The sequence below is a fragment of the Anabrus simplex genome, chromosome 7 (assembly GCF_040414725.1).
Source record: "Anabrus simplex isolate iqAnaSimp1 chromosome 7, ASM4041472v1, whole genome shotgun sequence".
Classification (NCBI taxonomy): Eukaryota; Metazoa; Arthropoda; class Insecta; order Orthoptera; family Tettigoniidae; genus Anabrus; species Anabrus simplex.
In genome coordinates, this window is record NC_090271.1 from 95,837,174 (window position 1) to 95,863,312 (window position 26,139).

At 39.7% G+C, this 26,139-nt stretch overlaps 1 protein-coding gene across 5 annotated transcripts in view; it reads left to right on the plus strand.

The window, feature by feature from the left end:
* LOC136876931 (endoplasmic reticulum-Golgi intermediate compartment protein 2) overlaps positions 1 to 20,477 on the plus strand; it is a 76,452-nt gene extending 55,975 nt beyond the window's left edge. For all 5 annotated transcript variants that reach the window (XM_067150693.2, XM_067150688.2, XM_067150691.2 and 2 more), the window contains exon 7: positions 19,771 to 20,477. In XM_067150693.2, coding sequence (XP_067006794.1) covers positions 19,771 to 19,961 — 191 coding nt within the window. In that variant the 3' untranslated portion in view covers positions 19,962 to 20,477. The remainder of the gene's footprint in view (positions 1 to 19,770) is intronic.
* The last annotated feature ends 5,662 nt before the right edge of the window (positions 20,478 to 26,139 follow it).

A 26,139-nucleotide genomic window follows, 5' to 3' on the forward strand; every position in this document is an offset into this window, starting at 1 on the left:
CTGCAATAACAATTTCATATTTTTATTGGCCCCCGTGCATATGTTTTTATGTTTGTTGTTTGGTATTTTTCACACCGTTCAGTGCACTTGTTATTTTATAAGTCCCCAACAGAAAAGGTTTTCATATTTGTTCTCTCGTGTTCTCCACACCTTTTAATACTTTCCTCTCATCTTGAGAAATGGTTAGATATAGTTTCCACTGTACCTGCGGATACACGTTGTAAAATGCCTTCATGTCGGAAAAAATCGTACCGAGTGTTTCCATATCCCTGTTGGATAGTTTTTATTTGTATATTCAGTAGTACGTTTTCTCGTTTAACATGTTAATTTTAGTTGTCTCCTTCAGAAACGTCTTGACGAGGTTTTACTGTAATTACGTTTTATAACATGGGCAATTGAGACCTGACTAGCAAAGAAGGATGAGAATCAAATACTGACTACAGAAGTGAATTGTATGTTACACAAGACAAGGAAAGATAGAATGAGGAAAGACACATGGATATAAATAAAAGTCGAAAAGTTCAGTGATGAAATTGAGAGAAATAGAGGTGGTTTGGACATACTAAACACATGAATGGAGGAACGGACATACTAAACACATGAATGGAGGAACAATGCCTCCTCACTGTGGAGGGGGCAGTAGAATACATCCACGGTATCCCTTTATGTTGTAAGAGGCGACTGGAAGGGAACCCATGGGGTTCTTGACTAGGGAGTGTGGATTAGCAGCTACAGGACCCTTAGTTGAGCCTTGACATTGTTTATGCTTACTTGTGGTCTTCTCACTTTCATCTGTCGTATCTGACATCCCTTGGGCCGAACTGAGTAGTTTGGATAGTAGAGCGCTGGCCTTCTGAGCCCAACTTGGTAGGTTCAGTTCTGGCTCAGTCTGGTGGTATTTGGTCTCAAATATGTCAGCCTTATGCCGGTAGATACTGGCATCTAAAAGAACTCCTGTGGGACAAAACTCTCGGACCTTGGCACCTCCGAAAGCTTTAAAAGAAAGTAGTTAGTGGGACGTAAATAACAATAACATTATTATTGACCTCCCTTGGTTAATTCTTGTTCTTTTCGAACCCTGTTGGATTTAGGTTTGGGAGGCATGGGATTTCACTCCCTTCATGTATCTGCTCTTTCTTTTGTTTATACCTTCATCCTTCCAAGGATCAAACCTCTCCCGATTACTCTTCTGAATACTGTTAAGACAGGATGGTTGTCCAGTTGTAATTTCCCTTAGGACAGGGCCTCTCAGGGTTCATGCACCAGTGCATTGCACGGTGCAAGGTGTAAAAGACGACTTCGCTTGGTTGACCAGAGTGCAGACCCCCCCACTGCTCAATTGGAACAATAACACTGTCTCTCTCTTTTCCCACGCCTGTCTCCCCCTTCCTCACTTGCTCCGTAGCGCTCCAAATCCAAGCCGAGCTTAGCCGAGTCGCCCCGAGACGACACGCTGGTCCGAGCCGAGTGGGACCGATGCACTGTGCACAGGACCTCTGCTCCGCAGTTAGCACGCGTGAGATTTTGGGTGTTTGAGAGGCCCTGCCTTAGGACAGTAATCACCATCACTACTAGAAAGAATGCCAAAGCAAACTATGAAATTGGCATCTCCAAAAACCATAAAAGTAGTTAGTGGGACGTAATGCAAGTAACATTATTATTGAACTATGGAATTACCATTGAAAGGAAAGAGAGTCCGAGGATGATCTGATTTCTGATTGCAATGGATGAACTTCATTAGTTCAGGATAGTAAAAGACAGCGAGGCCTGATCTGAAATATGGTGATAAGTAAGGAATGGTGGAAAAATAGAAATTTTATAAAGAAGCATATTTGTCCCATTCCAGCTGCATCTGAATAACGGAAAATTGTGATGCTGGTGGTAATGGTGATTATAAAAAAAAAAAAAAAAAAAAAAAAAGATGACTATTGAGATGTATGATTATCTGGTAATCTTGAAACAACTACTTGATTATCTGCCATTTTATTTTATAAAGTGAACCATCATACTTTTTTTTTTTTTAATTCTTGATTTGGATCCATCAACAACCCTACAGCTAAACAGTTCATTTCAGCTTTCAAGAAAATACTGATTCACAAACAATTCCATGCACCAAGATGACCGAACTACCTACCCCTAGAGGATATCCCTATTTTGTCTTTCACAGTGAAGAATGACCTGTTCGATAGAATAAATTCTTTGACTCCATGCTTTGACAGCACTTAATTTGGCACAAAAGGTGACACTGAATCGAGTCATCTTTTTTTGTTTTTAGAAACTTTCATCTGAGGTTGTGAAACACATCGCTGGTTTTGTTGTGCCACAGATTGGTCGGAAAATAGCTTCTGAGTAATGTATTACTTGTTTGAGAGACGTTGAAAATTTGAGTGCAGTCTAGTTAGGATTAAGAATACAGGTGGTTCATGGTGTGGGTTACTGTAGTCACATCCTAGTTCGTGAACCATGGGCAATGGCTGAGTGGCCTAGTAAGTGGTCCTGAGAGTCGGAATACCAGTTGCTATGGAATGGGAGTTGGCATCTCAGACACATTCTGAGTCATGGCCCTCAGGTGGCTAGGACTAAACAATCCACCGGTGGTCCATAACCTGTTAGAGGAGAGATCCTCACTTGTACTATGTGTAAGTAGGGTAGCATCCTGCTTCATGAATTTACCAAACTCAGAACATTTTAAGCAAGCCTTGGACCTATGGGAGTTACTTAGTCCCACTCCCATTTGACAGGCGAGGGACTCCTTGAAAACAACTTGGCGAACAAAATGGAATTCGATGAGGAGCTATCAATATTTATGGGGCTTATGGAGAAAGAAAGTAGAACTGGCTGAGTCAGCAAAGAGGATGCATTTGGATTTGCTAGGAGTAAGTGATATTCGAGTAAGGGGAGATATCAAGGAAGATATAAGAGATTATAAAATGTGCTTGATGGATGTTAGAAAGGGAAGGGCAGAGTATGGGATAGGGCTATTTATCAGGAATACCATTGCATGCAACCTAGTTTCTGTTATGCACGTAAATGAGCGAATAATGTGGGTAGATTTGGCAGGAGGAGGAATTAGGACGAGACTTGTCTCAGTGTATTCACCATGTGAGAGTGCAGATGAGGGTGAAGTTGACAAGTTTTATGAAGCATTGAGTGACATCGTGGTCAGGGTCAACAGCAAGGATAGGATAGTGCTAATGGACGATTTCAATGTGAGAGTTGGAAAAAGAACTGAAGGATACGAAAGGATGATTGGTAAATGTGGGGAAGATATGGAAACTAATGCGAATGGGAAGCGTTTGTTGGACTTCTGTGCTAGTATGGATTTAGAGCTACGAATACATTTGTCATGCATAAGGCTCTCCACCACTACACATGGGAGGCTAGGGGTACCAGATCCATAATGGACTATATCTTAACCGACTTAAAATTCAGGAAATCTGTTATGAATGTACAAGTTTTCCGGAGATTTTCCGATGATACAGACCACTATCCGATCTGTAGTGAACTAAGTATCTCTAGGCCTAGGATAGAGAAATTGAAATCTGTCTGCAAACAAATACGGTTAGAAAATCTCCAGGACAAGGAAATTGGATGGAAGTGCATGGATATGATTAGTGAGAAGTTTCGAACAGCAGACAGTAAGCAGGTTCAGGATATAGAAAAAGAATGGGTGGCATACAGGGATGCTGTAGTAGAAACAGCAAGGAAATTCCTAGGAACAACAGTATGTAATGATGGGAAAAGGCGAACATCTGGGTGGAATGATGAAGTGAGAGCAGCCTGTAAACGTAAAAAGAAGGCTTATCAGAAATGGCTCCAAACAAGGGCCGATGCAGACAGGGAATTGTACGTAGATTAAAGAAACAGAGTGAAACAAATAGATGTTGAATCCAAAAATAAGTCAGGAGAAGATTTTGGTAATAACCTGGAATGGCTGGGACAAGCAGCAGGGAAACCTTTCTGGACAGTAATAAAGAATCTAAGGAAGGGAGGGGAAAAAGGAAATGAACAGTGTTTTGAGTAATTTAGGTGAACTCGTAACAGATCCCAGGAAATCACTGGAGGGGTGGATGGAATATTTTGAACATCTTCTCAACATAAAAGGATATCTTCCTGGTCTTGTTAGGAACAGCCAACCTCATGGGGAGGAGGAAAATGATGTTGGTGAAATTACGCTTGAGGAAGTGGAAAGAATGGTAAATAAACTCCATTGTCATAAAGCAGCAGGAAAAGATGAAATTAGACCTGAAATGTTGAAGTATAGTGGGAAGGCAGTGATGAAATGGCTTCATAGAGTAGTAAGATTAGCATGGAGTGTTAGTAAGGTACCTTCAGATTGGACAAAAGCAGTAATTGCCCCTATCTATAAGCAAGGGAACAGGAAGGATTGCAACAACTATCGAGGTATCTCATTGATTAGTATACCAGGCAAAGTATTCACTGGCATCTTGGAAGGGAGGGTGCGATCAGTAGGTCAAAGGAAGTTGGATGAAAACCAGTGTGGTTTCAGACCACAGAGAGGTTGTCAGGATCAGATTTTCAGTATGCACCAGGTAATTGAAAAATGCTATGAGAGGAATAGGCAGTTGTGTTTGTTTCATAGATCTAGAGAAAGCATATGATCGGGTACCAAGGGAAAAGATGTTCGCCATACTGAGGGACTATGGAATTAAAGGTAGATTATTAAATCAGTCAAAGGCATTTATGTTGACAATTGGGCTTCAGTGAGAATTGATGGTAGAATGAGTTCCTGGTTCAGGGTACTTACAGGGGTTGGACAAGGCTGTAATCTTTCACCTTTGCTGTTCGTAGTTTACATGGATCATCTGTTGAAAGGTTTAAAATGGCAGGGAGGGATTCAGTTGGGTGGAAATGTAGTAAGATGTCTGGCCTATGCTGACGACTTGGTCTTGTGCCGAATGCCTGCATTCTAGTATCTTGGGACTTGAAAATAGGTGCAATGAGTATGGTATGAAAATTAGCCTTTCAAAGACTAAATTGATGTCAGTAGTTGAGAAATTCAACAGAACTGAATGTCAGATTGGTGATACAAAGATAGAACAGGTAGATAATTTCAAGTATTTAGGTTGTGTGTTCTCTCAGGATGGTAATATAGTAAGTGAGATTGAATCAAGGAGTAGTAAAGCTAATGAAGTGAGCTCGCATTTGTGATCAACAGTTATTCTGTAAAAATTAAGTCACCTCCCAGACAAAACTATCTTTACATCGGTCTGTTTTCAGATCAGCTTTCCTTTACTGGAGTGAAAGCTGGGTGGACTCAGGATATCTTATTCATAAGTTAGAAGTAACAGACATGAAAGTAGCAAGAATAATTGCTGGTACACACAGGTGGGAACAATGGCAGGAGGGCACTCAGAATGAGGAGATAAAGGCTTATTTAGGAACGAACTCGATGGATGAAGTTGTACTCATAAACCGGATTCAGTGGTGGGGTCATGTGAGATGAATGGAAAAGTGCTGTTGCCCATCTTCCAACTGTCAGTATAGAAGGGCATTAGTACCCAGAGCTTCCACAAGTTCTCTATGACGTTCTTTGGCATTGCAATTCCAGAACGGCTCGTTTGATGTATGCATGCTGTTCTTGCCTTGTCGCATCCATTCTGCATGGAGCCTGACTCGCTACTGCAGTCCCATCATCCTGTGCATGATACGTGTCCAACGCACTGTCACCTCTTGCTGTGCCTATGTGTCATGAGCGTCATGCTTTCCAGGACATATAACCATTGTGTAGTAGCATCGTGCAAATGTGACGAAAAAAGTAGTTGCCATGACTTATGATCCAACCCTCGTATTAACCAATAAGTTGTTAGTTAACCCCAAGATAAAAATTTAATGTGTTAAGATTATTGTGTTTCTTCAAAATTTTTATGAAAAACACATTGTTACAAACAGTGCAAATCTAGAAAGGAGTGGCAGAACCAAGTGTTTTTTGAGTATGATCCAATGAGATTGTGTTTGAATACAGCTGTAAAACATGGTGCTTGAAATCAGCATAAAGAGGTTGTCTCAACATGTGAATCGCAACCCCCAGCTAAAAACAGGAAACCGCCTTTTACAGACCCTTCCGCACCCCCTGTAAGGACAACAGGACCTTGATGTCGGTGTGGGGCTTCTTTGTTTGATGATCACGAGGGCTTTGCCAGCTCAAGGTTACCCATGCTGGATTGGCCCTGGAGTAGAACCAGACTTACAAGGTGTCCCCCGAGTTGCCTGAGAAGCCCCTGTGCTCTTTTACTTTCTTTATTTCTATTTCTTCCTTTTCCATCTTAACCACTTAATTTTTATTTCTCTGACTGTCTAGCCAGCCTCTCTGCCTGAGGGAGAGAAAGAGGGTGTATGTGTAGGTTTCAACACCCCCCCCATCAGTAACAAGTTTTGAGCCATGGCCTGCAGCCCACCTCCAGATACCGGGTGTCCTCTGGAGTAGGTAGCCTTATCTCAAAATGCAGGATTCTGCCAAATGTTGACCAGTTACTTCCATAGCTACTGAGAAATATAACCTCCTCCTCCTCCTTCTTCTTCTTGTTTTTTCCTATTTTCCCCCCTCATTATCTTGAAAAGGTGGCATTCTCAAAATCGCATCTGTAAAAGTCAAGAAACAAAAGAGTTATACCACATTTCCTTGTGTATTAGGACCCCCCCCCCCTCCTCTGGCTTTTCGTGACAAAGAAAATGAAAAATTTAAAGCTCGCATATAAGATCCCTCCAACTTAATTCATCAGAACAATAATTCCGCTTCACAGCGGGTACAGGCCATACTGCAGCTTCGATAACATCACAGAAATAGGTGAATAGTTTTGTCCTTCCGGCCCGTACAATGCAAGCACGCATCAAAGTCATGTGGAAGGTTTGTATGCGGTAAAATGGTGGGGGCATGCCTGAAAAGAGCTGCACCACCTAAGGATTAGGTCATTAGTTTACTTTAGTTAAGAAATATTCATGGATGTTGTTATTAATATAGCAGGCGAGGTCATTAACACTGTGATTGTTTAATTTCTCGTAAGTCAGGCCGATACAAGTAATTTTTCAAGAAGTAGGTTTAAAACATGATAAAAGCAATCTCATTATAATGATTCTTTCACTTGTCAACGTACCTTAAAAATCATAGGCATACTATACGTTAATTAAAACATGGAGACAACGAACATACAAAATTAAACATTATGATAATAAAACGCATTACTGCCACACCTTCAGATATCTAGAAATATGGCAAGCTTTCCTGTTATTTATTTCTGTCGTCGTGGAACTTCTGTCACTATCCGAGCACTTGGAGATAGCATGCCTAACCTATACCTCCACACCTTCAGATATGCATAAATATGGCATCAGGTCAATACAGTAATTTTTCGAGGAGTATATTTAAAACGTGATAAAAGCAATCCCATTATAAGGATTGTTTTACCCGTCAACGCACCTTGAAAATCATAGGCATACTATGCGTTAATTAAACACGGAGACAACGAACATACAAAATTAAACGTTATGATAATAAAATGCATTACCTTCACACCTTCAGATATCCATAAATACGGCAAGCTTTCCTGTTATTTATTTTTGTCGTCGTGGAACTTCTGACACTATCCAAGCACTTAGAGATAGCATGCCTAACCTCAACAATGCGTCTCTTTATATCAATTATAGCTAATTAGATAAATCCTGATGTGATAAATGTAGAGAACAAGCATGAAATATACCTCAAAATAAAAGTCTGGCTTTCAACAGCTGCAATTATCCAAAGAATGCATCTAGTCGCTATGTATTACATTTGGAAGTACAACTCTTAAAATATAAGAATAAATTGACAAGAGGGTCCACTTTTTCAATTGTTGTATTACATTATAAAAATATATTGTATTGAAAAGGTGGACCCTCTCATCAATTTATTCTTATAATTGCACTTCAATACAGAACAAAAATGAAATTTATAGCTTATAACAACTCTTAAAATTCGCTCAGACTGTCCCCAAGCGATCAGCTGGTGGCTTGGCATGCTTTGTACAGCACAGCTTTGTTACGAAAGGGTGGCTTCTGCTAAACATACACCAACTGGGAGAATACAGAAACCATATCTAGAAACAATCAGTGAATAGGTTCTCACTGTTTGGCCTCTAATTGGGAATGAAACTGTTGTAAAAAGTTTCAAAAAGACTGTTACATGTCAATGGCAGTGAAGATGACATTTGGGGTGGTAACAACGTTGGTAGCAGGGAAGTTAGCGGCACAGATGATGATAATTCAAATTAAAACAGATTAGATTTACTGTGTGATAGGCATATTGCTCCAACTGACAGAGACAAATGACTCTGCCGGATTGGGTATGAAGTGGGATGAATCTTTGTAGCGAGTTTTTGTGACCAGATGCCCTTCCTGACGTCTACCTTATCAGAGGAGTTAATACAATACAATCGTAAATTTATTAAAGAATAGTGTAGAATACACACATGTATAATTTATAGTCATGTGTGTACTGCCCGAAATTGGAGGCTATCACATATTGTACCCCCTTCCTCCCCTTACTTTTTGGTTATAAAAGCAAACAAAAAGTGGGTGCCAATATGTGAGGAAATACGGTACTCCAGTGCCTGTTGATTTTGAAAGTGATGAACGGCTACCTAAATTCCCGGTTATGTCCAGGATCGATAGAAAGAGTTTCCGAGACAAGAGTCTTTTCTTAATCAGCAATGCACAGGAAGAAGTTGTTGGTGGTGAAATTGACGAGATGTGTTTGCTTCATGATGGATCCATACTGATCAAAATATCCATGGCTAAACAGTCTAATCAGCTACTTAAAGCCACATTGTTTGGGAAGGTTGAAGTTAGCATTGAGAAGCACAAATCTCTGAACTCCTGCAAAGCAATTATTTTCACACAGATTTAGTAAAGGCTTGTTATGATGACATAAGAAACCTCACACTTTAAGGTATTACTGACATGAGGAGGTTAAAGAGACATGTCGGTATCCTGACCTTCAAAGCCCACTCACTGCCCGAATATATAAAGATTGCATTGTACCATTTAACTGTTTACCCATACATGCTAGCAGGTGCTATAACTGCCTGAAATTTGGTCACACCTCATTGCGTTATCAAGGATAGGCGACCTGTAAGATGTGTTGAGTGCACACCACCACCTATGTGTGTCAATAGCACAAGTTCACATGCTCCAGTATCTGAGGACTGTCCCACATTCTGGGAGGAGAAGAAGATCCACGAGATTAAAAATCTCTTTTCTTATCCAGATGCGTGGAGAAAGTTCAAATATATGGCTGCTCTGGAGTTGTCCTCTGAAAAGATCACACAAGTGTAGATCCCCCCACATAGCTTAGTGCCTAACACCAGTACACAGCAAGCATCAGTTATTCTTGGTAGCTACCATAAAAAATGAGTAGTCAAAGAAACTGGAGATCTCAGGAAGTTATCTGTACCTCCTGGGAAGCCAACAAGTGCGTTATTGCCAGTGTTGCCTAGGAAGAGCCCATTCCACCCACATTCGACTGGGAAGCCCTTGTGCTCCCCTAAAAAGTTGGAGAAGCAGCCTTCTCCAACCCTGTCGGGGGTCACCAAATCTCAAACGAAATCCAGAAAACCATCCACTGGGTCTCCTCCAAAGAGTACAGAAACAGTGAGCAAGAGGCCCTGGTGCCCAATTACCCAATCCCTTTCTGGGGAACCCAATTCTCCCAGGAAGAAGGCCCACAGTTCCAAATCAGAGAGTTCATCATTTACGAAATGCTGCATCTCCAAGTCATGCTCTACTAAGGAGACAGTGGAGGCTGAACCAGTCATTATCATAGATGGTGATGACAACAGCAATGATGGCAAAAATTGGCAGGTAGCTGGACACAAGGAGGACAAACAGTTGTTCTAATTTCATTGTGCTAATTATCCACACAGTGGCACTATTGCAATAGTTATATTTGTCGCCTAGCTGAGTTACGTCAATTGGTATCTGTCAATGCGGCCACCATAGTCTGTTTACAGGAATTTCATCTCAGACCTGGGCTAGACATGACTATGAGAGGATTCCGTCTTTACTCCAAAGACCGAGTAGCTGTGGATGGTGGGGCAACTGGGGCGTTAGTACCTTATTCCGTTTCGACATCTTCAGTGAACAAGTGGCACTATTAACTCAGTTGGATGCAGTTGTAGTTTGCCAGTAATGATAATGGTATGAAACATGTACTTTCCACTAGACTACGATCTCCACATTCATGAACTCCCAAGATTTGATTGCTCAGTTACATCCTCCTTTGCTCTTGCCGGGAGATGTGAACGCCTGTAACACCCTCTGGCGCTCTCTGTCTTCCTGTGCTAGAGGGAAGATTCTTGAGCGATTGATTAAGTAGTTTGATCTTTGTGTACCCAACACAGGGGAACCTACTCAGTTCAGCAGCACACATGGCACATTCTCCCACCTGGATGTCGCCTTGTGCAGCTGTGCGCTAGTTCCCTTGTTGTTGTGGTAAATACACAATGACTTACGTAATAGTGACCACTTCCTGATACTTCTCACACTCTTGAATCTAAGACAATCCGAAGTATCAAAGCACCTGGCGTATTCGTTAAGCAAATTGGCCAAAGTTCTCAAAACGTACAGTGATGGTCGATGAGGTGCCGGAGTCTGTTGGCAACCACGTTTGTTTCATTACAACTGGAATTCTGGCTGCTGCATAGGAAACAATAAATTCCTTGTCCAGCATCCCTCGCAGGAAGCAGGTCCCATAGTGGACCAACAAAATCTCAGTAGCCATCCATGATCGCCGGCGGGCTTTCAGACATTGTTGGAGTGCTGCATTGGCCAATCATGTTACATTTAAGTGTGTGCTTGCTAAGCCCCATTGTTTTTATTCGAGAGTAAGAAAGCTACTTGGTAAAAGTATGATGTGTCCTCCATGATGGCATATACTCCATCATTGCGAGTGTGGACGAAACTGCCATATTGTTGGAGTACAGAACGTGGCTTACGTACCCATAATCTCAAGTAATGGAGATATAGTTATGATTCCATCATTCATTACAGATTGCATCACATCACATTTCACAGCTACGTCCAGCTCTGGGAAATGCAATCGTGCATTTCTGCCTATTAAGTGCAACAGAGGCTCACAATCTCTCTTTCACCTCTAGCGTTTTGTATTCCTATAATGTACCTATCTTGGAGTGGGAATTATGAAGTGCACTTGCACTGTGCAGGGACATGGGCCAGACAAAATCTATAATCAAGTTCTTAAACGTTTGAGAGGCCAATGTCTCAGTGATATCCTCACCCTATTCAACAGAATATGGACTAAGTGAGTGTTTCCATCTCAGTGGTGTGATGGATCCCATGCCAGGTAAAGATCCAAAGCTTTGTGTATCAATAGGCCAATATGCATTATAAATGGCGACTTCAAATCGATAAATGCTGCAGATAGTTCTATTTCCCGATTTAGGATCTTTTCTGCTGCATTTCTCAAACAGAAGATCCAATCTTGTATTTGCTGATGGGGTCTAAATCCAGCCTGTTCTTCTTCCAGTTCTTCCTCCACTTGCTCTCTTAGTCTCTTCTCTATTATAGTTAGTATAACTTCTGGAGAACTAATGCTAAGCACATTGCTCTGTAATTATGACAGTCAGTTGAGCTTCCCTTCTTGTAAAAGGGAACTATGATGTTCTGCTCCCAATCTCCTGGTATTTTCTCAGAGCCCCAAACCAACTTGAAGAGATCCCAGATCCATTTCTCTAGTTCTCTTCCTCCAAATTTCACAAACTCTGGCTGAATGTTATCCCAGCCTGCTGCTTTACAAGTTTTGATTGCCTTAATTGCCTCATGCACTTCCTTCAAACTAATGCCTTCTTCCTCTTCCCACTCTCCATTGTTATCCTCTTTCATTGGCGTCATGCTGCCATTCTATTGCTTTCCTTGAAGGTTTCTGAGTAATATTCGCTCCACACTTCCAGGTTGTCATTTATGTTGGCTTTCAGCCTGTTATTTTTATCCTTAATGATTCTGATTTTCTTTCCCCTTTTTCCCTTCAAGCTTTTCACCACATGCCAGAACTTTCTTTGATCTTCCTATTAACTTTCTTCTACTTCCATTCCGAACTGTTCCCAGGATTCCTTTTTAGCTTCCTTGACTGCTCTCCCTGCTGCATTTCTTAGTTGTATATATGTTCCTTTGTCTTTCTCACTTTTTGATTTCATATATCTTTTCCATGCTTTCTTCTTGGCTGCAACCACTTCTTTTACTGTTTCGCTCCACCATCTTGTCTGTCTCCTGTTTCCTTTGACTATGCTGATCTCGCACACCTCTGTAGCTACGAGGTTAATTGTCTCTTTCATCACCTTCCATTTGTCTTCCACGTTCCACATACCTCTGTGATTTTGCTGCTTCTGTATGAGTTTTTCGCTCAACTTATTCTCTTACTCCCATCGCTTGGATATATCCTCTAAGGCAGATACTTTCACTTTGACATAATTCATTTTTGTTGATTCTCGTATATATCTGAACCGAGTTTCCATTACCAATAAACGATGTTCATTGTTGAGTTCTGTACTGCGGAATACCCTCACATCCATTACATCATAGTGGACATTCTTTGTGTACAAATAGTAGTCTATTGTTCTTCGTACATTTCTGCTTATTGCCTCGAAGGTAATTTGGTGGATCTGTTTAGGTGAGAAGAAAGAATTCCCTATTCGTATTTCATTGTCTATGCAGAACTCAAGCATTCTCTTCCCATTGCTGTTCAGACTTCTCTCTGCCCCATACCTTCCCAAGCTTCCATGACCAGAACTGATCTTATTCCCAACTCTAGCATTCCCGTCCCCCATTATTATCACCAAGTCTATGGTATCTCTGGCTTTGTCTAATGTCCTCTGGAGGGCTGAGTAAAATATATCTTTTTCTATCATCACTATCCTTAGTAGGAGCATATATTTGTATGAGAGCAACTTTTTGGTTATTTTCCAGATCCAGATCTAATCTCATTATCCTTGGGCTTACTGCCTTCCAGTCCACCTCACTTGTGATAATTCTGACTTCTTCCTTAGCTCAACTTCTCTTATATACTCCTAAATATCTCAGAACATATCCCTGGTCCAGTTCCATCTCCCCTGGTCCCTTTTTCTTCACTTTGCTGATCCCAAGAATATTGAGTTTGTACTTCATCTCCTCCACCACTTCCACTTCCTTGCCTGTCAGAGAGGTAATATTCCAGGTTCCGATTCCCATATTCCGTTTCTCGCCAGTTCGTCGTCTTGGGATCTATCTAGCTTCAAATCTAATATTTCTCTGAATTGTTTTGAAATTCGTTCCGTATGGGTAATTAAGCCTGTGATGGAGCTCGGACAGTGGGAGGGCTGCTCCCTGAAAGCCTCCGTCTTTGCTTGATGATTTTCTTTCTGGGTTTACTTTCATAGCCATTGGGTCAAAACCCTATCCACAAGGCAGTGGGTTGCCTCATTTGATCTGCGGGTGCTTATTTTGTATAACCTTATTCGCACCTGCCCTGCATATCTATAGCAACTTCCCCTATCAGCCATTGGGACGCGCCATATCGGGGTTGAGACCCTCTATCCCAGTCTGTTCCCTGAAGAGTACTGACTGGCTCTACTCAATTCAGAACTAGACCCCAACCAGGACTAGACCAGGCACGGGAGTTATCATTCAAATTGACATATTTCCATGATGCCATCTTTCCTCCAATATTGTTGCTCCAATGTCTCCTCATGCCTGCAATAACCTTAAAGTAGGAAGCGGAAACCTTGGAGAATGCACTGATCCGTCTTTTCCTACAGGTGTTGTACCGGAATGGCACCTGTCACATTTTGTCCTCTTAATACTTATTTAATTTTTTTACTATACTAGTTCTATGGGATTGAGATCACAGTTGTATTGAGGTAGAGAAAGAAGCATATCGTTGCTGCCAGAACAAAACCTCCTATGTGAAATATTTTAGCTTAGAACTTTGGATGGTAAGGTTCTGTCATCTAAGGTGCAAAATTGTGTGAGAGTTGTCAAGGCATTCTCGCTCTTTATAACATGTGCTGCGGGTTAGTATGTCTCCAAAAGTATTAACACATAGGAGGTTTCGTCCCGGCAACGACGATATGTCCAGTTTCAGAAGCCAATAAATCTATTTCATGTTATAACCGTTCGTGGATGTGGGTCATTTGAAATGACATGTTTTGTTTTCAATTAAACCTCAGCTAGTGTCAACGGTTCACAAGAAATTCCACTCACGGGCATGGTCATTCAGCGAGTACCGGTTGTATCCCTCTCCAACGTCAGGCTCAAACACAGAGTAACTTCTACGTCCTACCTAACTGCATAAAGCTATTAAATTATAATTTATGAAATGAGAAGATCGTAATGAAATGTTGGAAGGATATTAAACTTTAATTAATTATTCATGAAAAATAATATTTAATAATTTGACTAGACAACATGATGGAGAATAATAAAATATCACATTGATTAATCTTTGTTGGTTTCCATTAACATTATAAACATTATCTGACGTTAAATTCATAAAAATCATAAATAAATTCATTGTAATATTTCTGTAATTCTTGTCCATGAAATAATGAATTATTAACAGTTCTCCGAACATCTGCCAATCATAAGGTATCATTCACTTTGTTCATTCATCTGAGTCACATATCAGCCCACAGACTGCCTTCCCATATTCTATCTGTTTTGATCGTTTAACTATCTTAGTATCTAGCATACAACTTGAATATCCCAACGATCCAGTCTTCTTAACGTTGCATAAAATATAATCATCTGTTACTCAGCCAAAGTGACCAAATAAATTCAATAAATAAACCAATCATGGTGATGACAGCACTCATCTGGAACTTCCAGCTTCACCGTACCTAAAATAACATCTAACTACTGGCATATCCAATGTAAACGGTAATATCGGCATGTCCACACTGCGTCCGCTCTCCTCCAAAGATTTCCTGTGAATAACACTACTGCCCAAAATTAACTACTACAAGCAACTACTCTGAATGCTAACGTATTGCAACAGGTGACATTAACCTCTTAAACAACACATCTCACTGTTTATTCGTGTCATTTATCGAAGATCCTCTCAAATTCATCCGTTAATACGTTCATCTTACCTTCAGGCTGTGCCATAAATCCATATTTCGATGATTTACACACGCTCAACATTTAATATCTCCGGGATACCTTTTGAAAATACTATCATCACATTATATCACTTTCCTATCCAAAAATCTTTAAAACATCGCATGATGAACATCTCATTTAAACCATTACCTCACGAACCTACTACACTGGCGTAGCAGGGGGAGAAGTGATACTCCCACGTGGCGCGTCCCAGGTGGTGGATAGGGGGGTCCTAACCAGCTTGCCGGCGGACTTGAGGGAAATAAAATACATCTCATGGACCAAACTCACTACCCCTTGCGGGTGGGGGACGCACATGTAGAATACAACCACGATATCCCCTGCCTGTCGTAAGAGTTGACTAACAGGGGCCCAAGGGGCTCTCAACTTGGGAGTGTGGATTGGCGACCATGGGGCCCTTAGCTGAGTTGGCATTGCTTCCACTTACTTGCGCCAGGCTCCTCACTTTTGTCTATCCTATCCGACCTCCCTTGGTCAACTCTTGTTCTTTTCTGACTCCGATGGTATTAGAGCATTCGAGGCCTAGGGAGTCTTTCATTTTCACGCCCTTCATGGCCCTTGCCTTTCTTCGTCCGTTACTTCATTTCTCAAAGTGACGGATCCCTTCTTTCTTCTTTTTTCTCTCTCTTTACCCCCTATGGGTGGGGAACGCAGATGAATAATACACCCACGGTATCCCCTGCCTGTCGTGAGAGGCGACTAAAAGGGGCGACCAAGGGATGATTGAATTAGAACCATGAAACTACTTTCGATTCGTACCATCACGTGGGGAACACCATGGGTTGCCTGTACTTGCGAGTAGTACCACTATATTAGGTACGAAATAGGTTTGTGATTAGTAGCAGTAAAGAGGTTGGCCTGGGGGTTTTCAGTACCCGTGCGTCGGTCCCATGTGAGCAGCACTGCGGGTCTGGGCGTTGCCTGTGAGTTGTACCACTATATGAGCGACACCGTGGGTCTGCATTGCCTGTGATTAGTATCCACTATGCGAGGAACACCACGGGACCCGTGGAACCGGCACCCGTGACTAATACACCTAGGTGAGGAAACTCATCGGTTTGTGTTGGCTTTGAGTGGCACCATTATGTGAGAAACACCATAGGTCTGCGTTACCTGTATGAAGTACAATACTTGTGAGTAGTACCATCTTGTGTGGAACACCGTGAGTCCTCGCTACTTTTGATTAGTACCCCAACATGACAAATACCATGGTTCTACTTTACTCGCGACATGTACCATTCTGTGGGGCCTTAGATGTGGATTTTGCACCCCTTTAGACATCCAGCATCATTGTGCTTTATAAGTGGTCCCTTGGTCAGTAATACTATTATTTACTATTCTTTTTTGAGTCTGATCCACTGTTTTTTGTTTGTTTGTTTTTGTTGGGTTCATGTCCATCCATTCATTCTTCATGACATTTTTTATTTCATTTTGGTCAGTGGATGAATTTGAACTTTTTGTTATTTCATTTCATACCATTAGGGGCCGATGACCTCGATGTTAGGCCCCTTTAAACAACAAGCATAATCATCATCAAACCATTACGAATCTAGGTTCATTGACATTCTCGAAGACTCACTACATTACCATAGTATCGATCTCAACAAACCACATTATCATAATAATCACATTACATCACCATAATATATTCGACGACCCTAACATTTACCATATCTTACCTCAAAATTTGCACCATGCCTACATTATCATTCTGAATACACAAGCGCATGTATCCGAAGAACCTCAACTATTCGCGTATAAAATCATCTCATAATTGACAGCATACTCGCACTTCACTAAACTATTACACAACCAAATCATTCTATAGAAGATTTCGACACTGACATTAGTTACGTATAATCACTCACTAGAATTACATACGCACCACTCAATATTAACAGGAAATTCCATAAAAATATTGCCACACTTGTCTGCCTTCATCACCTGACATTCACGATAAACCGAATTGTTACTCTTACCAGTGATCAGATTATCACTCTCTGACAGATACACAATGACAGTCACGTTAGGTTACTCAAGCTGTATACTCTTTAGGTCACCTGCATCATATGGTAACAAATCTAATACTACTGTAAGCTCTCTACAGACAGAATAAAGGAAGACAATGCATGGGTACTTATCATTTGACGACTCTGGTGTTCATCCCATCCTTTTGGTTGCGGTAGCCATAGACATTTATTTCCATATCATTGTGGTTATTCCATCTGAACTCGGACCCACCAAGATACCAGTCTTGACTTAGGCCCACGTTTCTGCCTTGATTGGATTCATCATAATAATAACCAGGTTCGTCGTTCTTCCATCCTGAAACTCGTACAAACGATATTAGTACAATGCCAAATAGATTTTAAATTATCTCAATTTTGTTTACGACACTCGCCTTTCGTATATTAACGTTGTTTAATCTGTTATTGAGCTCTTAAAATCTTACAATATCTTTAAACTCTTTATAATCTCATCAATTCCTTCTCAACGTGTACCAGAGCTGTTTTTTTAATCAACCTTCTTCGATGCTTTTTTCATTCATTGTCATAAAAACAAAATCTTATTTTATAATATTACAATAATACTTTGGTTCGCATTTTATGATTCATACTAAAATTACTATGCTGTAATCTCCCTTACATCTGTTTTTGACATTTGAGGAACATTTTGTCTAACACAGTCACTCTCTTCATTCAAGGAAATACGCAAAGGAACACACTCTACCATTCATTCATCTTTTTAATGCATACAATCCATTACTCTGCATACGCCTTCTTGATGATTAAACTTGCACTATTTCAAACCGTTCCATGGCCGCGTGACATTCCTAGATCTGAATGTTACATATGATATTTAACTTCTTCACAGCTGTTGATGTAATCTTTTATTTGCTGGTCCCTATTCATATCCCAACTCATGTTTTCTTAACTCAATCATCTGAATACCACGGGGTTCTGAGCTTATGAATTTCTCCTGATTTCACTCCATTAAATTTCCTCTTAAATGAGCGAGTTATCTCGGTTTATGTATGTAGTTGGATGTATAGATTGGACGTATTCACACTGGACAAGTACTTCTGCACAGTTTCTGTTGATCTATTTTATTATAACTTTCAATGGTTCCTTCAGACTCGACTTAGAGACCATTGAAAGGTTATAATGTAGGAGCCTTTTGCTGCCTCACTAGCTGAAGGAGGTATCACAGAATGAAACATGATCTAATATATGTATTTATTACTAAGTATTGAATGGCGAAAATGTAAATCATTCCAATTAAAGGAACTATTATTTTACTGGTTAAAGTCAATATGTAACAAACTTGATATCAGTTGGTAACAAAATATTTTGCACTGCAGTCAACAATGTCACATTCTCTGATAATAGCACACATTTATTCTGAACTCTTTCACACAAATCCCATGCCTTTCAAAACATTATGAAAAGAAGTCGGTCCCCATTTTCAGCTTATCTTCCCTTGTAAACCAGGGATGAGTGCGTGAATGGTGGGGGGCAACTTTCTTCACAGTGTAGATTTCTTCAATTGTGACTGGAATAACGCCACGTCTGTCAAAATCATCCAGCATGACCTTGCTGCTTTTCTTTGACCTAATGGAAATAAAATCATACTTATTGTTATTTAAATAGACTGCATAAAATGTTGATATGTATTGGTATTAAAGCACAATAGGCTTACTTTTACTTGCTTGGAGTCTATGGAGATTTATTTATATGAGATGTGCTGAAACCTTTCACATTCTTAAAAGATGAGACTGCTGGGCTGAGTGGCTCAGACGATTGAGGTGCTGGCCTTCTGACCCCAACTTAGTATGTTCGATCCTGGCTCAGTCCGGTGGTATTTGAAGGTGCTCAAAACGTCGGCCTCGTGTCTGTAGATTTACTGGCACTTAAAAGAACTCCTGCAGGTCAACATTCCGGCACCTCGGTGTCTCTGAGTTAGTGGGACGTAAAGCCAATAACATTATTACAAAAGTTGACATACTTGCACACGTGTAAACACTTGCCCTATTAAGAGACAGATTAAGAGGAACCCATAATGATTTGGTCTTTGTCTTTCTCACAGAATCCCAGAATGTTTGCATTTACTTTATCTTCCTCTCACCGCAATTAAATACATGTCACCATAGATCAATAGTAGAGCAACCGACACAAAATTGGGAGGTTGTGGGTTCGGATCCCACTGGTGTCCGATTGGCCATTTTTATCTTGTACTTAACATCTCTTCTACATGTACTTTATGTATGGCCTATTGGGTTGAAACTCGATTTTGATTACAATGCAGTCGTGCAAATTCAGTATTCACTCAGATAGGATATTTCCTAACATGTAAAGGGATGTGCCAAAATTAAGTTGTATTTCAAATTTCTTGGACAGATAGAGGAGTTAAGTTATCTTGCAAGCTCTGTAAAAAATTTTCAACAGAAAGATGGCATTTTATGAGGATATTGTTGAGTGAGATGAAACAAATATCTGTTTAGACTTCAAAACTTAACATCAGCCCCAGGGTTGTAACAGTCCACACACAATGAATGCATCACATGTTCTAAGATTGTACATCTAAAACCTTTTCTTCTCTTTTCAGGCATTATAAACAGTATACTTCAGTTTTTATTAAATATCTTAACCTGTAAATATTTCTGGGCATGGACATTCAAGGAGAAAGAATCTTCATCAGTACCTGTTGCAGACGGTGTTCCGGCGACTCCCGTCAAAGGAATAGACCTTCAGCCTGTGTCCTTACTGCCTCCAGACATTATTTCTGACATTCATTAATATGGCATAGCCACTAGAAATTTCAGTATTTGACCATGTGATCTCACTTTGGAGGAATGTATTTAATAAGGAGAAACTATTTTTGAATTTATGGAAAAATTTTATACTGTGTTTTTATATTTTCTAGCCCATTATTAATACGAACAAATGAAATTGTTACTGTTGCCCAGTTTGTTCCAGTTGTAAAATATTGATGAAAGTTGTAGGAATGAAGACAGTTCTTATTAACCTTGGTTCTTTTAAACCATACATATTGTCTTTTGTGTATGATTTTTTTCTGCAAGTTTTAAGTTATGCTACATTCTGAAACAGATTCACTGTTGTCTCAAACCTACAGCTGTTTATAATTGGAACTCTGATCAAAAGATACTCTTTATCGTACATATTTTGTAATGTTTGCTGTTGGTGGTTTTAAGTTTTACTGTTTTAAAATATATCTACAAGGCCTACAAGCTGCACTTATTAGGTACCAAGCAGTCATAAATTTTTTAAATAAAAATCTTTAATTTGATTCCATTTAGAATATCCTTGATTTTAATATGAAAACAACATGGCTGTCATGATATTACCCCATGATAAGCAGCCTCATGAATAGTCCATATTCTACTGCAACCCTTAGTTATGATTTTGTTCAAATCCAGAATATAATTTGGTTCAAAAATAATAGAGTACTCAGTGCTGAGTGGTTTAGAATTTTGCTGTGATTAAATTTTAAGTTTCTGAATATGATCTGTCACTTAATGTTAAGGGGCAACTTCAATCTCTTGAAAACTTAATCAGAATGAATTGCACTCTTAATTTGTTGTGTGACTCTGGCACTGTTGTTGTTTCTGTTTAAAATCATCATTGTTTTAATTTTTTTAATTTGGTTAGGTTAGAGTAAATTTGCTTAGATTTTTCATGTATGTTTTATTACTGTGATGATATGAACGTGACCTTTTAGTAACCCACCTTGAATGAGAGAGATGTTGCACTTGTGGAAAACATATTAGGGCCAAACGCACAGTAAAGGGCAAGATTCAACTGCAAGTCAGAGGTCTTCTGAGTAGGAATGTAGTAATGAAAGTACATAAAAGTAAGAAGCATCAAAGAGCTCAACATTTTTGGTAGATTCTCATTGAAAAATAAGAAAATAATGCTCTCTGTGTGTACTCGACAACCACATGTCCATCAAAGTCATTCTTTTTCATTAATTTACATACTCCCTCTGTAGATCAGTGGCGGCCTTCGGATCCCAAGATCATGGATTCATACCCGGCATAGGCAGTGGAATTTTTGAATGGTTAACAAAGTCTGTTTGTTACTCCTGGTCGTACGATGTTGGCGTGTAAAAGATCTCAGGTGACACATTTTATACTTACCCAAAAAAATTACAGTAAAACCCCGTTAAGACATTTCTGAAGGAAAGAGGGAAAGAGAATGTGTTAAACAAGAAAATGTTCTATTGAATTTACAAATAAAAACTTAACAGGGAAACATTTGACACTTCTTTTCGACATGATATCGCTGATGAAGAGAATGGTGCAAATTTCTCAAAAGAGGTGCAATTCATGAACATTGTAGACTAACTACGTTCTAGTAAAAACAGTAAATATTGACAGGGTGGACCCATTAATAACCCATTGTGTTTGTTGATCTCGAACAATACGGACCAATATAGGACCAAAAATGGTCAAATTTTTTAATGCAGTCACATTACATCATGTATATATCGATACAGTGAAAGCTGTATCTACCATTTCTGAAAATGAGAGGAGAGTATTAAAAGGTATTAAAACTTTCTAAAACGAATGTAATGTTGAACTCTTAATTGAAGCCTTATTTTTCGGATCAGTGAGTTATTAAGCATTGTTTTTAAGTTACAGTTTTCAGTCATGAATTAGAAACTTGGAGATTACACTCCCCCATGTGTGAGAGGATGATTTTGAACATGACAACACTTCGGCAATACGTGACATTGGTTTGGACTAACTCAAGTTGAAGGTGTGAAATACCATGATTTAACATTCACACCAACTTTACCCGCTTATGACACAGATGCCTGTACACTTCGTGAAGGATTTTAATTTTGTCTTCATTAGTAACCAATTTCGCAACTTTTTCCATATCGATACCTGGGCTATCGCAAGACAAATGCACACCACCAGAGCCATAATTAGCCATGAGCCTTATGGGACCAGAATACCAAAAGTTCAGGAGAAGTCTGAAAATGAAAGCCATTTTTATTCATTTTGTGGGCGTTATTAGGTGTTTTTCGTGTTGAGTACACAACATGAATGGTGAAAACTATTACGGTTAGTGGTACAAATGATAGCAGATTAGCAGAAGAAAAGATGAGAAGGGAAATATGATCTAATACCAAGAGAAGGTATTCTTAAGCCAAACGATTACGATTACCCTTATTTGTGGCTTATGATTAATGTTACTAGAGACTACTATGCTAAAAGTGGAGTGAAAGAGAATCAGACAGTTAGCGATTTCTGATAAAAGTGCTGTTTGAAAGAAAGCTTTTAAGTGGAGACATTATGAAAAGTGAATATCTGGTTTATTACTGCAGCCAACGATCTGTTTCAGTGCTCCTTGTACACGTTTTGAAGGGACATCCCAAATTTCAACAACTTACTTTAATGATTATAGGCATGGAATATTAGAATATCCACTCTCATCGTGATTGTGTTAATGTTTAAAAGACAGGGTAGTGAGTAGTGTACATTTTACAGCTGTCTGCTCTTTCAGATAGAATATAAATATTATTATTATTATTATTATTATTATTATTATTATTATTATTATTATTTAGTATTAACATTTGCTATTTTACCTTGGAAGCATTCTACTGTATTCCTTTACTTTTTATATAAAAATAACTGCAACTTTTTCCTGTCAGCAAAGGAGAGACAAATCTGGTTGCAGCAACAAGGCTTTGCCTTTAGGATATGAATGAATGTTTAAGGATGGGGGGGGGGGGGGCAAAATTATTTGGGCCCAGAGGCGTTGCAGTAGTTAAATTTGGCCCTGCACACCATGCTACTCAACTTCTCTTGATTTTGTTCCTAATCCATACACAGGCTATCACGTAACAAATATTCACTACTTTTCGCTGTACAACTCAACAGAGAATAAATTTCTTAACTGGAATGCAAAATACAAGCACAAACGTATTCACAGCGTTATTCAGCAATCTAACTGCTGACTGGCAAGAGAAGTTGAACTTCCCTGAGGCTAACAGCTTGCTCCCTGAAGGTGCTATTTACCTTGTGAAGTTTAGGAATTGAAGGCCGTTTCCTGTTACCGCGCAGTTTTCTCTGATATGTCTTGTGTGGTGAGGGCTCTTCATCTGTGTTGGAAATTCCATTCCTTTCACAAGAAATGAAAAGAAAAGTTAACATTTGTGATGCGTTAAGTGAAGTATTTTTATACAAATTTAATATAATGGAAATCAGGACTTAGAACGTGCTAAGTGGAAAACTTATGAGGAGTGCACTAACAAAGTTTCACTCTGATAAAAGCCATGCCATAGATCTCTCAGCAGAGATTTCTCTACGATCTGGTAGAGTGAAACAAAATGTTATTGACATGCAGGCAGCTAGGATTATATAAAATCAAAATGCTTACACAGGGTAGGTGAGACCATGCGATACTTATTAGTATTGTTTACTGCACATCATAGAGCCTACCATAAAGTTTGAGACTCATGTCAATCAATCTAAGGAAGTCAATGCAGAGAACATGTATGAACATACTGTTGACTATTTCAATATATACGTGTACTGTATATTGGTTACACGGAGCTCGATAGCTGCAGTCACTTAAGTGCAGCCAGTATCCAGTATTCGGGAGATAGTGGGTTTGAACCCCACTGTCGTCAGCTCTGAAGATGGTTTTCCATGGTTTCCCATTTTCACACCAGGTAAATGCCGGGCCTGTACCTTAATTAGGGCCATGGTCACTTCCCACTTCTAGCCCTTTACTGTTCCATCGTCGCCATAAGATCTCTGTGTCAGAGCGATGTAAAGCAGCGTGTCTATCAGTTACTGGTTTGATGACTGGAGCTAGAGGCATCATCCCAAACCTTTTTGCAGACTTCTGTAAGTAGTTCGGACTTCCAAAAGCCTCCCTTACTCATCATTAATTAAGGCCAAGGCTACTTCCTTCCCACTTCTAGCCCTTTCTCGTTCCATCTTCGCCATAAGATCTCTGTGTCGGTGCAACGTAAAGCCACGTGTATATCAGTTACTGGTTTGATAACTGGAGCTAGAGGCATAATCCCAAAACTTTTTGCAGAATTCTGTAAGTAGTTTGGACTTCCAAAAGCCTTCCTTACTACCAGTGCAATTACTCAATCTCCATTTTCTTTAGGAACCACACATGTGAACCTTAAAAAATGATCACTTGTTTCTTTTTTTCTTTGATTATTAAATACCTAAAATGAATAGGTTCATGCCTACCCAGAATTTGCATGGTACTCTTCTTTCTTTATGGCAGCCTGCAAGTGCTGTAGGAAAAAAATTAAAACATATAATTTACCTTGTTCTTTCTTTCGTCGTTAGTATTTGCACTGGGCCCTAAGTAACCTGTGTAATTTTTTCAGTCTTCCAGGTGCATCTGATCCCTAGCATGTTTTGATTTTAAATAAGAAAATTGAGTACACAGTATGTTGGTTGAAAATCGTACCTTAACCCATGAATGTCTTGAGAAATATCATCTGTTAACATCTCATACAAAAGCACAGTGGACTGTCAATAATTCATGTTAATTTATGCAGGCACTTCCGCGAATTACCAAAAACTGCAAATTATCTAGTTTTCTTTTATGCGTAGTTAAAATGAAGTCATCAGTTTAAATATTGAAATGTATGAACAAATGAAAAAGTAATAACATTTTATGTTATATTGCAACACACAATTGAGAGAAATGAATACACAACAAAAAGTACATAAGCTTTAAAAAATGCATCTGGATTATGCCAACAATAAGTACCAAAAAAAATCTGTGATCATGTTTTGTTTCTTAAATGATTGTTCATTTTTCCTAATTTTGGATCGACCGAGCTCAATAGCTGCATTCGCTTAAGTGCGGCCAGTATCCAGTATTCGGGAGATAGTGGGTTCGAGCCCCACTGTCGGCAGCCCTGAAGATGGTTTTCCGTGGTTTCCCATTTTCACACCAGGCAAATGCTAGGGCTGTACCGCAATTAAGGCCAGGCCGCTTCTTTCCCAGTCCTAGCCCTTTCCTGTCCCATCGTCGCCATAAGACCTATCTGTGTCGATGCGACGTTAAGCCAATAGCAAAAAAATATTAATAATTTTGGATCGTACATTTCTCAAGGAAACAATACCTGAAAACGAAATTTCATCTTGGTTTTCCATATGAGAGATATTATATGGATCCTTGTCTCTCACCAACAGTCAAATTCTGTACGATATCCTCCTCACTTTCGTGTTTGAAACCATCATAATTTTTTTCGACATCTAACCACTCGATTATGTCACTTTCTTCTGCATCTTGACATTCATCCAGATTTTGCACTACTGGGCGAGTTGGCCGTGCGTGTAGAGGCGCGCGGCTGTGAGCTTGCATCCGGGAGATAGTAGGTTCGAATCCCACTATCGGCAGCCCTGAAGATGGTTTTCCGTGGTTTCCCATTTTCACACCAGGCAAATGCTGGGGTTGTACCTTAATTAAGGCCACGGCCGCTTCCTTCCAACTCCTAGGCCTTTCCTATCCCATCGTCGCCATAAGACCTATCTGTGTCGGTGCGACGTAAAGCCCCTAGCAAAAAAAAAAAAAAGATTTTGCACTAATAATGTCATTGTTGTAAATCTCTCTTGCCCATTGGAAATACCATCATCACTGAAGCCAGCATACGGTTGTTCTTCACCTAGAATTGATTTCCATGACCGTGCGAGCATTGTAGCAGTAATTTTCTCCCATAACTTGTTGACTGCATGAAGACCATCCAACAAACTAAATTCCTTCCAATATGTTGGAATATCAGTGATTTCTTCAACCAATTGCTGTAGCAGAGATGGTCTGTACTTCCTCTTTAAAGCAACAATAACAGCTTTGTCCATAGGTTGCAGAACAGAAGTTACATTAGGGGGAAGGAATTTGACAAAAATATCGCCTTCTTTAAATTCACTTTCATGTGGGTGGAAGGGCACATTGTCAATTAAGA